This window comes from Thunnus maccoyii, chromosome 6 (genome assembly GCF_910596095.1).
Source record: "Thunnus maccoyii chromosome 6, fThuMac1.1, whole genome shotgun sequence".
Taxonomy (NCBI): Eukaryota; Metazoa; Chordata; class Actinopteri; order Scombriformes; family Scombridae; genus Thunnus; species Thunnus maccoyii.
The window spans coordinates 7,837,896-7,853,536 of NC_056538.1; the positions used below are offsets into that span (position 1 = coordinate 7,837,896).

The following is a 15,641-nucleotide window of genomic DNA, read 5'->3' on the forward strand; positions in this document are numbered from 1 at the left end:
AAATCTTATAACTTATTGCTGGAATATATGTTTTTTCTTGAGTTTTAGATACTGATAGTATCTAGTAGCTCGTTTAAATTCAGCATCTTGCTCACAGACATTAATGCACAAAGGCTGTCACCTCTGAACCACAACACTGTTGACAATTAGTTTTACTTGGACCCATGAAACAGATTTAAAAACCAAAAGGGATTTCAAAGATACATAGATGTCAACCTAAAATAAATGCTGTTTTTTCATCCCTTAACTTTATACAGTCACCAAAGTAAGTCCGCATGGTTTACACATAGATAATGGATTCACAATTTAAAAATAAGACAGGCATAGAGTATGTATGTCGCAGCCCAAACTCTTGATTTGTTTTTCTATACATTAATATCTTCAAGTACCATTCCCACTGTTCAAACAAATGCTGTTGTGTCAAAATCTGTCAAAATCTGTCCCCTCATAATAACATCTGATGATTTGAGTATATTCTTTTGTTTCAGGACCAGCTGTTGTTCTGCGATGACTGTGACAGAGGCTACCACATGTATTGTCTGAGTCCTCCCATGTCTGAACCACCAGAGGGTACGTAACACAGCAGCACTAGTGAGACATAAGTAGAATAAAAGCACAGTGATCTCTTGATAAAACACACTGCATACCTCTCAGTCAAGTTCATATCAAGGACTTCTGAATTCACAGACCTGCATTTGGTCGGACTGCACAGTCCAAAGAAACTCATCTGAGAACATTTTTTATTAGTACAGAATTATGTAACTGTCTGCACGGCAGGTGGTCTCAGTGAGCAGAGTGAAACATGTGGTCAAAATGGTGAAAAAATAATAAAAGTTAGACTTTTCATTGCACTAGGGCCCTCAGGACTCCTTATGCTTCTGCATCGTTGTGGGAGCAGATTTATTTCATCTTAATGTGACTACACAGGGCCGGAGGGACACTGTGGCTATCGTCACAGAAATTTAGCAGCTATAGCTGTTAATAATAAAAATAAAAATAATTTGCTTACTGTACATAAGATGGCTGCCTTAGGATGTTTGATGGCATTGTCATAGAAACGAGTTGTGGAAAAATAATCTGTTTCCATGGCAAAAGTGTCACTTGGCTGAACATACAGTAGCAGTGACACTTGTGTTCAACACTCACTAACAGTGTCATGCTCTGCCTACACATGCAACGCTTTTGATTTACAAGAAACATTTTCTGAAATTCAGCAGTTATTTTAGGTTTACATTCAAGAACAGTCCTGTCTGAGCTGTAAAATTACATATTTATTATATATACTGCACTGTGCTTAAATGCTTACACAACACCTTTAGGCACAATACAGTAGGATCTATATACACATAAGGCTGAGAGTTGTATTTAACATCTGATGTTTAATTAATGTTACAAATCCCATGCCAGAATCCAAACCCAACTAGTCGTCAAATCCCCTCCATCCGCAAACCACAGGCACAGCATGTGGTGTTTTAACATCGAGCTTTAATTTACAGTGTTACTTAACGCTCTGTCTGAAATGAGGGATTAATCCACAAGGCTTTACAATAGCAGTGATTGAACTTCTGATCTGTGATGTGCTCCATGTGTACGTGTGTGTGTGTGTGTGTTCCAGGGAGCTGGAGCTGTCATCTGTGTCTGAGACAACTGAAGGAGAAGGCCTCAGCCTACATCACCCTCACTTAATCTGCGGAGCTGCGCCTCATCCTCTTGGCCCTTCATCCTCTCCCAAACCACCTCTCCGTCCACCCCTCTCTGTGCCTCAGCTGCCCCCCTCCTCCTCTGACTTACCCGCTGCCACTTCTTCTACAATCCGTCCCCGTGCCCTTTGACACGACTGAGCACACAGCACCCACAACACCGCACCCATTCTTGAACGTCTCTTCAGCTGCAAGGCAACCTCCGTCCTTTTGTGTCACTCACATTCCCCCGCTGTGCTTGACCTGAATCCCCCCACCCCCACCCCCCAACCCCTCCTTCCTCCTTCCTCCTCTGTCTCAACAGAGGAATTCATCAGCTGGCAATAAGTTTGCTAGCACGACACACACTCCAGCCTGCCAAGGGCACTTCAGAGGCATACTACTCCACAGGAACCCTCTTAAGGGCCCTCAGAAGAGCCCTAATGATCTTCAGCTGCAACTCAGTCAAGTAGTGAGTGAGAATTAATAAGATGGATAGGTGTTAGGTGGAGGACAGGGCTTGGAAGACCCTGGATAACCATGAAGCAGTATGTTTCAGTGTTAGCCAACTGTGAAATATACACTCCTTCTGTCCTTTACCATGTGTGGCGGAGCTGAGACGTTGAACTGAAACGTTGAGCTCTGCTTCTTTATTTGTCTGCAGGGGCTTGCTGCCCGGTGCAGTTTCAAAGGGGAGTGAATTGTACAGAATTCAGACTGATTCTCTATCTACACACTCTTGAAAACAATGAGCATCTGGTCAGGAACCCAAACCATCTTCGACCTCACCCTGTCCTCTCTCCTTGCATGGGGTTTCCACAAATCAACCACAGTTTGGGATTGACACTGAAGGTTTTAGTGTTCGGATGTCATCCTCGGATGAAAGGAGAGGTGGATTTTCTCTAATCAGCTATCTCTGATCAAACAATGTATTTAAAAATGACAATTTAGGCTTAGCATCTGTCTCACAAATCCTTTACCTGACCTTTATTCGCCCTTCCCCCTCTATGAAACTGACTGTGAAGCCAATGCGAGACTGAAACACTCCTGGTGCTTGGTGTGTATTATCTATGTGTTAAGAATGTAGGATTGATGTGTGGACAATGCAGATGTTTGTCTGGCCCATGCCGAGGCCTAAAAACTTCTTTTTTTATGATTCCCTTTTTAAATTGTTTTTTCATTTGCATGTCGTTATTTCGATTGTTTTTAAGGACTTTTAATTGAAACTGAAAAGAAAGCACACTTAATTCGCAATAATGTGTTTGTGATATGAACTGTTTTGGCCAAACTGGGTGTGTTTTAAACTCTGTGTGTGCCTGTGTGTCTGTTTATGTGTGTGTGTGTGTGTGTGTGTGTGTGTGTGTGTGTATCTGAGCACTACAGTAATTGTAGCCAGCTCCATGCTAGGTGGGATCTGTGAGAGGAGTTGAGTAGCAGAAAGGTAACGTGAATGTAAGGAAAGTCAGCATTTTCCTTTTCAGGCATTTTGTCTGACAGTGATGGAGGCGGGACAAAGTCATTGTTTTGCAAGTCACAAGTAAGACTCAAGTCTTGGCACTGAAGTCCTAAATCAAAACCAAATCCTAATTACTTAGTCTGGAGTCCTAAAATGTCATCGTGACCTTCTCACCAAATTTAATGCCAATAAAATCTTTAACAACACCATAAAGATCCATGATAGCAGGCCTCAGATGAACCAACTAGTCTAATTTAACCATTTATTCATTTTATTTATTCCTAAGCATACTTATTAAGTAAACACATTCTGTTTTTTCGTCCTTTTCTTCTCCTTCAAGTCTTTCATTTTACTACACAACATTCAGGACACCAAATCTTTGATAAACATCACCACAACACACTGACTGTGTCGAGGATCATTGATTTTATGTTAGCAGAGATGCTAAGCTCTTTGTTATTGTAGCTTGAAGCGATACCGCACCTAAAATATGTCCTTATGATCAGATACTCAACACCTTTAGTCTTGAAAAGTGGCTTTTAAAAGACACTAAACCACTCCTGTAACTTAATCCACTTCTCCATCTTCTGTCTGTGTGCTCAGTCTGATATAAACAGTTGCTGCAGTTTCACCAAAATATGGCTGCTGCTGTTTGACACTAGCTAGCATGTGCGCACTCGAGTGACATACAGAAGTATTAGCTTTATTAACATGTATTTAAATCTTTGGGCTTGGTGTCAAAAAGCATAAGTTCGAGTGAGGTCACAGTCGCTGATGTTATTATTGAGCGGCAAGTTAAATTTGATTTTGTCAAGTCGTGTCCAAACTCATCAGATTCATGTGTGGAGTCTGACTCTAATCTAAGTCCACATCTCTAAGCTTGTTTGTTTCTCTCAGAGTTAAACAAGCTGTTCTTATCACCTTTGTGCCCCGCTAAACATGAGGCCACCTGTTTTGTGAGAGTGAAACATTGGTAAGAGAAAATGCTGTTAAAATTCTGCTACCTGCCAGTCTGCTCTGCACGCTAAAAGCCAGTATATTAAATAAGCACTTGAAGACCAAGCTGATATTTTATGAACGTGTTGTTCATAATGAGATGAATCCAACCAGCCAGCATGTATTTTTGTGAGCTTGCACTGAACAAAATGGTTTCTTTGAACCCAAAGGCCCACTATGTTATCTTCAACCAGTTAAACTGGACAACTCAAGGCAACTTTAATAGGCACATCACAGGAAAGCTGCAGTGCAAGTGCTGATTTAAGAAGATGATTTTTAAATAGTTTGTTAATACAGAGAAGGCGTCCATCCAATGATCTGTGAGCTTTAAGCTTGGAGACAATAGCTGTAAATAGGGGGTTGAAGGGCAACAAATTGCCATTTCATACCAGTTTCAATGTGCACATATGAAAGTATGATATTCAGTTGGTGTTGGTTTGAATGACCATCTCATTTTAATGCTGCATCATGTCTCTAAGAGGAACTTGTAAGATCAGATGGCTTGTGAGAATGTACCCGAGCTGTAATTGTGTTTGCCATCTGATAGAGAAAGACATGAGGTGCAAATACTGTGCTACCCCCCATTCAGTGTAAATCCACTGATGCATGAATGACAACTGAAATGTTTCTGATTTCATATTTTGATATTGTCTGTATTGCTTTTTTAAATAACGACAAGAGATAACCTTTAACTTCTATTAATTTCCTGTTTGTTTCCTTGTTTGGTTTTGTAATCTGTCTTTTTTCACGTTTTGCACAGCGTGGCTGCATTTGCTCTCTAGGTGTGTAATGCCTGCGTGGGTGTGTGTCTGTATGTGTGTGTTTTAATCACTTATGATTACAGGAAGGTCAGAGAAAAGCAAAATGAACCAAAATTGTTATTGTTATTATTCTGCAGACATTTTTTTCTCTCAGTGGAACCACTTGCATGGCACAACACTGCTAGAGGATTGTAAAGTTGAATACAGATTACAAGAAAAGTGTATTTGAGCACTTGGATAAAGACGTATGCCGTTTCATTTTACAATGTTTTAAATCAGTGTTATATTTGACAAGAAAACCATTAGTATCCAATCAAAAATGACTTATTCCCATTAACTGAACAGAAGTGACATCTTGATTTGAAGTGTGTTTGAGTGGAAATAGTTTGAGGATGATGTGGATGTTGATGATGATTGTTAGATTGAATATAATGGAGATGTTTGTATCCTGGATGGATGATGATAATGATGTCGATGGTGACTGAAAAGCCTTTATATTGGGAGCTTTCCTGGCACTTAATAGGAGAAGCATGGTGGAGTCAAACTAACTTTGATTGTACTATGTGGGACGGGTGGGGAAGCCATGTTGGGGTCTTGGAAGGGTGGTATCAGTGTGATTGTTTAATGAAACTTGAGCCTCCTCTTTGTACAAATGGACTAACCGAGGTGGTGGTGATGGTGGCTGGTTTGGAGTTTGGGTCAAACAAAGCTGCACCATGAACCTCCAGGCCTCGAGTTGATGCCATTATCCCCATCTCCCTCCCATTTACAGGCTGTTGGGGCGGCTCGGTCAGAGGGTTGAGACTTCTGGGCCACTCTAGGCCTCTCTTGTAAATTGTCGTTCTGTGATCTTGCTTGCACTTTTTTTTTATTTCCCAAAAATAAGAAACTAATTGTAAGTATGTATGTGTGTGAGTGCGAGTGCACTTTTTATTTTTAATCTTTACATTTTTTTCAATGTGATTGTCTGTTGTAAACAACACTGGATAAAGATGAGTTTTTAATTTGTATTTTTTACCTTGAGAGGAAGATGAAATCTTCCTGGACATTTTTTAACCCCCCTCCCTCCCTCCGTCCCTCCCTCCCCTCTTCCTCTCTCTCTGTCTGGTACCTGGGAATGCTTTGAAATGTGGACTGTGACCGCATTGCTGTCATCACTGCTGTCAGTCTTTCTCTGTGAATTCATCCGGCTTTCTCAATTTACCCAGTTTTTTCTCCCTTCCCTTGACTCATTTTTTTCCATTAAAAAGATGAGATTGAAAAATGACCTCTACTTTTGTGTTATCATTTTGTGTGCTTGTGCGTGTGCATTTATTTGCTCTAGTTCCCGCAGCATAAATCACAGAATATTTGTGTGTGTTTTTGGACAGTCTGTCGGACTGCTTTTCTGGTATTTCTGTATTGTTGCCAACTAGGAGGATTTTTTCAGGTGGGGAGGACTTTCTAGCCCACACAATTCTTCCCTCGCATGCAGTAATACTTCTGGGCTGGGAGCTGAGGCTAACACCAACCGTTTCCCATCTTTTCGTTTCGTTTCGATAACAATCTATCAAAGCAGTGTGTTCAAAGTCATCTTTCAAACCCTGAATAACTAATTATCATTTCCAATTTAAATACACTTTGCGGCTAAAACACATTTGGTAGAACCCTTTTTTCTTCTTTTTTTGCAGAGCTCTCCACAAATATTCTAACCTTTTCATGTGTTTGAAAAAGGAACAAATTGGCTATGAATTGACAAAAGATTAAGGGACAGTATTGTTTTGCTTCTGTAGCTGGCCTGAAAAACTGGGAATGGAGGACAAAAGAGCACCATTGTCCACAATTGTTTTCGAACAACACTGCAGAAGAGAGTATACTTTGCTATTCAGGGCAGGTACAGTTTTGCTATTTGTGATGTATTCCTGGAGATGAGACATTCATCATAGCTGCTGTGTTGGCCAGACCTGGCTGAGCAACAGCAGCAGGGTGAAGTGAAGCTGATCAACATTTCCATTTTTTCCTTCCCTGCTTCCTTCCAGACGCCAGAAACCGAAAACTAGTGCACACTTGCTTCCTTGGGGGAATATAGGTATTTTTAACAATATGCTCTGAAAAAAACCAATTCCTCCATCCATCCTTTGGCAGAACTCCAACCTTATCCAAAATCCTGCACAGCCAGCCAGCCACCCACCCCAACCCCCCTCCCCCCCTCAACCCCCGCCATCCTGTGCATACAGAAACCCACACACAAACGCACACACACACACACACATAGACAGCCTAGAGCCCCCATCTTCTCATGAGCTTCATTACTCTGACCCCAGTCTCCCTTTCATATCTCTGAGGATGTTTATGCAGTGTGTGTGTGTGTGTGTGTGTGTGTGTGTGTGTTTATGTGTGTGTGTTTCACTCAATACCCAATAGAATATGTGTATGTATATTTATTTAGGCCCAGAGTAAGCACATGTGTGTGTGTGTATTTGTGTGTGCGTGCAAGGGTGTGTGTACTGTATGTCAGTGTGTAAATACTGTACTATGTGTGTGTTGCGTGTGTGTGTGTGTGTGTGTATTTGTGTGCATGTGCAAGGGTGTGTGTACTGTATGTCAGTGTGTAAATACTGTACTATGTGTATGTTGTGTGTGTGTGTATGTGTGTGTGTGTGTGTGTGTTGTATGACTTCCCAGCCAATTACCACATCTCCCAGACAGACTGAGACTGCCTAGGCCCTGCCAGCCAATCAGAGAGGGGCTGCGCACTGCCGGGCCGGAGGTGGTTGCTATGGTAACCAGGAGGCCTGTTTGCATGGTGGCTGATGGAAGAGTGATGGATTACTGTAATGGGATGGAGGGAAAGAGAGAGAGAGAGAGGGAGGGAGGAAGATAGGGAAGGAGGAAGGAAGAAAGAAGGTGGGAGGTATAGCAAGAGGTGAGGATGGGAGGAGAAGAAGGAAAGAGAGAGAGAGAGAGAGGGAAAGAAAGAAAGAGAGACAAGGGGAGGTGAGGAGGAAAGGGGAGGAGGGAGTGAGACAGACTCATACATAAAGATATTGGAAATGTATGAATGCATCTGAAATGAAGCGACTTAAAAAGATGAAAAAAGAATGAGGGAAAATGATAAAGGGGGAGCAGGGGAGGGGTGAGGGGGAGAAGATATTGGGAAATGGGTTGTGGGGGGGGTGTAAGGGGGCTCTGTGGTGTGTGTGATTGAATTCCTCTCTTTCCTTCTTCTGTCTGGGCTGAGATGTGTGTCTGGCCATCTGTCCTTGGAGTAGACAGAGAGGTAAGTGTGTGGAAAGATGCAGTCTCACCTTTTTGCCTCCTCAGCAGCACTGCAGTCAGACTGTACAAGAACTACTTCAGTGTTTCTCCTCTGACACTATGATCTGCTCCCACTGAAACTCTGTATTATGAAGGCCAAGATGACGCACTGCAATAAGACATATGGATTCCTACAACTGTGCATGTTTTGCCAAATGCCACTGGATACATTTTGCTGTATGAAAATCTTGATGTGTAAATTACGAGCCAGTGTTAAACCCAATTGCAGGAATGTGATTTACTTCATTTTCATTGTAAAAAAAAAAAAAAAAAAAAGAACCCACGAAAAACAGATTTGAACTGGTTGCTTATTAACCAGTGTGTTGTTTTGACATTGGCTTTACTTCATCATTGTTTGGGGTTCCAGAGACCCCACAACGGTAAGTGTAAATATTAATAATAGTAATATTGGCAAAATCAATTTTTTCCCTGGAATATTTTTTTCTTTTCTTCTTACCTGATTAGAAAGGTATTGAAACCATCCCTTACACATGTAAGGAAGGTGACAAAATACAGAAATTACCATAAAGCATGATTTTTAAAACCAAAATAAGGAAATATTTCATATGTTTATAGACCATGCATGAACAAATATATATTAATTTGCCAAAAAGTCATTCACAAAGAAATGTAAAGTTTGTTATCCTACAGAGTGATGCTACTTACAGCGTGTTTGGGCTCAGTTAGACTCCAGAGAACAATGAACATGAACAAACTGAACTTCTAAAACTCCAATAACAGAAATTTGGGAGGAAAAAAAGTGTGTAAAAAGTCCTGTGAACACCGATCACAGATATATAGCTAATCATTTTTTACGGCTGCAGTCTCTAAGACCCCAAACAGAAGTCAGTACAAAATCATGTTTAGAAGCAATCAAGTCAACTTGACAGCCCAAATACAATTAACAATGAATCATGTGACCAGGATCAATGTAAATCAAAGTAGTTAGTTTCCTGGACACATGAAGGTGGTCTCATTAAACAACCTTTACAGAGTGATTTTTGTTTCTTTGTCTATAATCTCTCACACAGTTTCCTGTTGAAGTGCACTGAGCTTCCTCTCATTGACAGACAGCGACTGAGGATGCTTTTGAGTCAAGGATTAGGCTAAATCTGTGTCTGGGGAACCAAACTCCCTGTGATCTTTTCAAGTGACAAAATGCTATTCAAGCGAATTAAAGATGCAGTCCACTCAAATTAACTTCTAGGCCAAATCAAAAACATGAAAGATGTTACTAAAAATCCATCATAGCTGTGGTTCAATATGTTTTCTTGTCATTCAGAGTGTCATCTTTAATGATTATCTGCCAGAATCCACACTTTGAAGGTGTTTAATGGCTTTGAAGCCATTTATTGAGACAAAACTGTAATTTACTTGTTTTTGACTGTTGATAACACAGCCTATCCGTGATTGGATCGTGAGTTTGCAGAATGAGTGTTTTCCAGGTGAATGAACACTCGAATAATCTGCAATGCAATAGTGTTCAAAAGGAGAATAGACTTCAAAGGTAAACTTGAAATCACAAGTCAACACTGCAACCTAGAGGCAGATTTTAGTAATAACATCTGTCTTTTTCCCTCAGTATAAATAAAGCAGGTAAAACCCTCTGTACTTGTGCAACATCAACAAATAAATCAAATACACATGCAGAAAAACGACAAAATCACTAATACATAATTAGATGTAAATGACCAGAAAAAGAAAATAAATGATAAATACATTAATTTATATTGGAACTGCAGGATAAAGCTAAACATACATTTTTAAAAAACATCATCTCTCCTTTTTGCATTTTCACACTTTCAGCAACAACTAAAGGGAGTTTATCAGTCAAAATTATTTGGATCGTGTCTCATTTATACATTGTTATCTGAGTGCGTAGTTTGACTGCCTTTTCTTCATTCTCTGGATGTTTACACTGTTTACATCTGAAATTAGAAAGCCAAATAGTATGCATCATTAATGTAATTATGACATTAATTCCTTCCTCGTCATAATAAAACAATTACACTGAGCAAACACAGTTACAACGTCGTGTACTGTCGCTTACGGTCTTGCAGTCCGATTTACACTGAGTGGTTAATGTGAAAAATGAATGCAGAGCAGAGTAATGGGAAAATACAAGGCTGATTAAATAAAGCCTTGCTCTCTTTATCTAATCCCTAATGTTCTCTGTGTGTTTTCTCTGGCATCCACAGGCCTCTTTGGCTTTATTCCAATCCAATAATATTTGGTCTTCAGTGGGCACTTTTACCTGAGAGGATTTTGAGGATTGACTAGCAATAACTTTATAAATGAAGTTAAACTTTGTTGATACCTGTAGGGAAACCAATTGTCAGAATTCCACCCTGATGACTTAGGGGAAGCCACAAGGCAGCATCCATCAACTAGCTCTGACGGGCAGTAAGGTACCAGAGATCAGAACCAGAGATTTTATTTTGTTGCATGGCAACAGCTGTAATCATTTCTGATATTGGCAATATTAGTGATATTTGTAAAACAAGGTAGCATGGTAAGTTGATGTCTTAACTGTGGGGTAAAAGTGAAAGTCCCCATCTGACTTGTTTCTACACAGAAGTTTTCTGAAAGGATTGAAAATATTCTTCAAAAAGATTGGCAGATTTCACAGAAAGAATAATAAAAAGTCAATGTCCAAAACACTCTGAATATGTCCTATCATAACTAAAATCTTCACAAACGGTAATTACCTCAATTCCAGACAACAATAGGTTCAGCCATCAACATACAGGTAAAATAAGTGAGAAAGATGTTTTCATGTAACACAAAAGATGTAATTTACCTGTTAATGTGAAAAAGAATATGTAGCGAAAACATCAAGAGGACTCAAACACAGAATAGCAGAACATAAAACTACTTATATGGTGTAATAACGAGATCTATCCTGGATGACTAATTTAATTGAAAAATGTATCATCCTGTCTCTTCCCTTAGATATATAGAAATTGAGAAGATATCTCTGTGAAAGAGAGTGGGAGATAAGAAGTTGCTTCTTCAGAGGGTGTTGGGCACTTTAAGCCTAAGATAGTTAATGAGGAACTACTTAAAGCATTTTATTCCACAGGAGTACATTTGTTCTCAAAGAACAGGAATCTTTTTAGAGGGCAATTGGAAATTTAGTTAAAGGGTAATTGTGTTGAGGTCAACCACAGATTGACTTGGAAATTAGTTTAGCTTATCCATAAATATTATGAGATGGAAGAGACTTGAGAATACTGTGTTTTTTAAAATGAGGTTGAAAAGAACAGAACTTTCTGCTTTTTATTGGAAATCAAGATTCAGTCTTTTTACCCATTGATGGATTAAGATGAAAGATTCTGTTTAAAGATAAAGAATATTTTGAAAAGTTGGCTGCAATATTATATGTGTTGTATCTGCTGTATGGTCATTTGTGTTTCTCTTGTAAATTTCTGTATCCACTAGGATGGTGTATTGGAGAAGACATGTTTGTATTTTGGAAAGTCTCCCATAAGAGCAAGACACAGATGTTCTCACTAGCTGCTCTGTGGCTGAACCTGACCTCTGACCTCTGGACACATGGAGCTAAAGATACAGGAGAAGTTTTCACATTTAGTTATGTGTTAGAGAGAGCAAGTAAGAGAACTGAGAGGAGTCCATGTGTGAGGTTTGCACACAACCTGCACTGTGGTCGTGAGAAAATTAACACATGTCCAGAGATATCATGCCGTTACATAACCAAGAGCTTACTGAGGGAGACTGTAAGTAAACGGTCAACATGTTGCAAATATTCCAGGAGGTGATCTGGGTTACAGGAATGAACATCAGTGTATTTTTATTGTATTTGATCTCTTTAGTAGAGTCAGTGCAGTGACTAGCTTAAATATCTCAGCTCAGCATCATCACAGAAATGTAACTCCCTGTATGACGTACAGTAACTGCGGAAAATAAACTAGTTTCCAAGGAATTAGACAGCAGCTAAAAATGGAAATTCATACTGTATTAAGCAAGAAATGAATTGCATAACAGGCTCTCAAACACGATGGATGGATGACATGAAATATTGTCATAGTGATAACAAACAAAAACGATATCTTCATATACAGGATGGTGTATCAGATCCTCTACAAATGTGATCAGGACACATACTTTTGTAGTTTTATCACTTTTTGGTATGACTGTAACATTTTTACACCACTTACATCATCTACATTCACACCTTACCTGGAAGCCAAATTCTTGTTCCTCCCACACACATATCACATGTGAACAGCAGTTCAGATAAATGGAGAGGACAAACAAGGTGAAAGGTGAGGAGAAGTCATATATAAAAGTCAGTTTCTTCTCAGGGTGGGCTGTGGCTACGGACAAGTGCAGCAGCTGGTGAGTAGAAATACACACACACACACACACACACACACAAGCACAGATAAACAAAGTGATTTTCCTCTGTATGCAGGTCTGAGCTGTTACAGCACCTATTTGTTTTGGTTGTATTCCTGCTGTGCATTGTCTTGTGGGATAAAATTAAATTAAAAATATTTTCTGTTTTATTCTATTCTACTTTATAGGACAGTTAAGAATCCCTGATGCCAAAGGTTTTTGCCAGAATGCAAACCTTTGTAACTGTGTGCGCTCTTCTCTCGCTCCTCTTTTCTGTTTATGCAGATGTTGTGGAACGTTTTGAGGTTTGTGTCCTTCAGTCTCTTTAAAAACTTTAAATGAACATTAAATCAGTATATATTGCACAAATGGTTCACTTTGGAGCCTTTGTTACTATGTTATTTTGCCCCAGGATGTACCAGAATGTATGAAGTACTTCTATAAAGAGAAAGTGCCAGAGTGGGGGGCTTCTACACCTGGTGCTGCCCGTCTCTGTCAGCGCTTCGTCAACAGGTAGTGACAGGCTGCAAAGTGGAACTTAGACCTCTATACGTCAGTAAATATACAGCACTAATAATGTGAACTTTATGTAGCCAATTAGATGTACAGTAGCTTGGTTCCTTAATGTATCTGTTTCATTAACTTTGGCTTTAATTAATCGTTTGAATCAATCAACCACTAGTTCATCTTTGCACCACCAGGTACCACTTTGCCACACTGTATGACACGAACCACCGTATTGCTGTTTACTCTTCTTATCAATTCCAGCCCAGCAATGGAGGCGGCAGGGAGAAAAGATGGTTTGTAGAGCCTCAGGTTGGTAATGTGCATCTACTGATGTGGTCAAAATACAATATGAGAAAATAATCATCAGAATGTGTGTCATACATTCACATGTATAAATACGCACAGTATATACAAGTATGTGGAGAGTCCTGATGCATTTATTGTGCTGTTTCTGTCCTTTTAATAGGCTTCAGGTTGTAAAAAGTCAGTGACACCATTTGCATGTTTAAATGTGAATGTTTTTGATGTGTCTTATAGCTTGTAAACATGTCCTGGCAAGCTGAGATGAAGGATGGCTACTGGCTGGGGAAGGACCACCCTGGGGTCTTCCTGGGAGAGAAACAGGCTCTGAATGAGGATTACAAATACTCTGGCTTCGACCGTGGTCACCTCAACCCCAACGGACACCATGCAGGTAGTGGAGGGGGACAGCAGGTGGCAGTAGCCACCAGCCCAAGATGTCAGCTGAGCTTAGTTCAGCAGCAGTGATGTGCAGTATGGGAGACCCCTACTAGTGTTTCATTATTGCTGTAAATTAACACTCTTGCAGTGAGGGATTATCTTCTGTTCACACACTTTTAAATTTTTGGTTTATGAACTGATATAAAGAAAACAAATACACCTACAACTTATTACAGACTCCAGTCCAGTGTGAAGCTTTTTTCAGTGATTTTCCTAATGGCGGCATGGCTCAATCTGCAACTGATACCCCTCACTGTAGAAGTTCACTTACTTGATTTTGGGAGATAATGTGAGCTAACACAATAAATAATATTGTGTTAGCTCAGATTTCTGAGATATGCATTTAGCAGCATTTAAAACTATATAAAAACAGCAGAATGAAGGGAAAGTGAAAGGTATGAGTTAAAAAGCCTGTCATATCTAAACTTGATCTTCACAGTTAAACTTTGCATTAACTAATTACACAGAAGCACAGATGCGTTCTGAATAGCATACTTTTACTTTTTACTTTTAAGTATGTACTGCAGCTGCCCTTACAAAGTTTGTACTGTTGCATGCAGTATGCATAGAATTGGGACATGCTACTTCATGTGTCATTGCTCTGTCATTGATCTGCGCTCTCACGGTGGCTCAGTCGGTGTGACATATCTTGTGCTGTGGAGAGGATTGTGGGTCAGAAAAGCCAGAAAGGCATGCATACCGTATTTGACATACTATGTATTGGGACATGCTAAATCTTTTTCTGGCGAACTAAATAGTGCGGTAGTATGGGTATTGGAATGCACTCCTGGTTTAGGGGTTAATTCTGTCAAAGATGGCAGTGGGTGTCTGTGGCATCTGTTGTCATAGCAACCTGAGGGCAGCTTTGGAGGCAAAATAAAACAGAACTCCTTTCAATTTTCACCTCTAGATTTTTGCAAATATTGATTAGAATATTAAGTGTGTATTTGTTTAAAAGCAAGGGAAGGTACTTCTGTGTGAGTGTTTAGGACTGTCTTATCAACCTTACTGGGTAGTTGTGTCTTCAGATAATCACTCAAATATTACAAAGATAATAATTTGGTGTTTTTTTCTAACTGGAGACAGCTGGTTTCCCACATCTTCAACCTTCCTGAGCATCCAACCAAGCCATCGTTCCACTTTCACACCACATAACTTTATTTTTTGAATCCACACAAACTTTATATCTTGCCTCATTTACTGTGACTGCTTTATCTTTAACTCTCCACTCCTCTTTTTCAGTCCCTAGCCGCAATGCCACCTTCACCCTGACCAATGTGGTTCCTCAGAACCCCAAGCTGAACCAGAACTCCTGGAGGATCCATGAGTCCCAGCTAACTGACCTTTTCCGGAGAAAGTGCTCTAAGGCCTTTGTTCTGGTTGGTGCTATTCCCTCTGCAGACAACTGGATTGTCAAGAACAATGTGAAGCGCGTTAACATCCCCGACTACCTGTGGAACGCCTACTGCTGTGTGGACAACAATGGAAGACCCATTCAGAGTGGCGCTGCCAAAGCAAGGAACACAGAGGACAACTGGGTGGAAAAGCTCTCTTTGGATAAACTGGGAGAATTCCTGCAGCAGTTTTCCAATCAACCAGTAGGGGAACTGTTTTACAACAACTGCAGGGCATAAAATATTAGCAGAGGGATGAAGAACATAGAATTTTAGGTGCCATTGCACTTTGGTTTTACATAAGATTTGTATAACTGCAAAAAGTGTCAAAATTATTTTCAAAGTTATTTTCAAGTGTGGTGAAGGGAAAAAACAAATGGTGTTACCCTTTCACAGCTTTGAGACTAATGCATCCCATTACTCCTCTCAACCACAAACAGATGAATAAAAA

At 40.0% G+C, this 15,641-nt stretch overlaps 2 protein-coding genes across 4 annotated transcripts in view; both read left to right on the top strand.

Moving 5' to 3' along the window:
- dpf1 (D4, zinc and double PHD fingers family 1) overlaps positions 1-1,947 on the top strand; it is a 45,714-nt gene extending 43,767 nt beyond the window's left edge. For all 3 annotated transcript variants that reach the window (XM_042415308.1, XM_042415309.1, XM_042415310.1), the window contains 2 exons: positions 489-570; positions 1,616-1,947. In XM_042415308.1, coding sequence (XP_042271242.1) covers positions 489-570; positions 1,616-1,686 — 153 coding nt within the window. In that variant the 3' untranslated portion in view covers positions 1,687-1,947. The remainder of the gene's footprint in view (positions 1-488; positions 571-1,615) is intronic.
- A 10,511-nt stretch (positions 1,948-12,458) lies between these two features.
- Positions 12,459-15,622, top strand: si:dkey-243k1.3 (endonuclease domain-containing 1 protein-like). Its single transcript, XM_042415173.1, has 6 exons — positions 12,459-12,548; positions 12,737-12,853; positions 12,961-13,061; positions 13,250-13,364; positions 13,593-13,749; positions 15,039-15,622. Exons 2-6 carry the CDS (start codon positions 12,755-12,757, stop codon positions 15,428-15,430), a joined length of 864 nt encoding a protein of 287 aa, XP_042271107.1. The 5' UTR covers positions 12,459-12,548; positions 12,737-12,754; the 3' UTR covers positions 15,431-15,622.
- Positions 15,623-15,641: the final 19 nt, after the last annotated feature.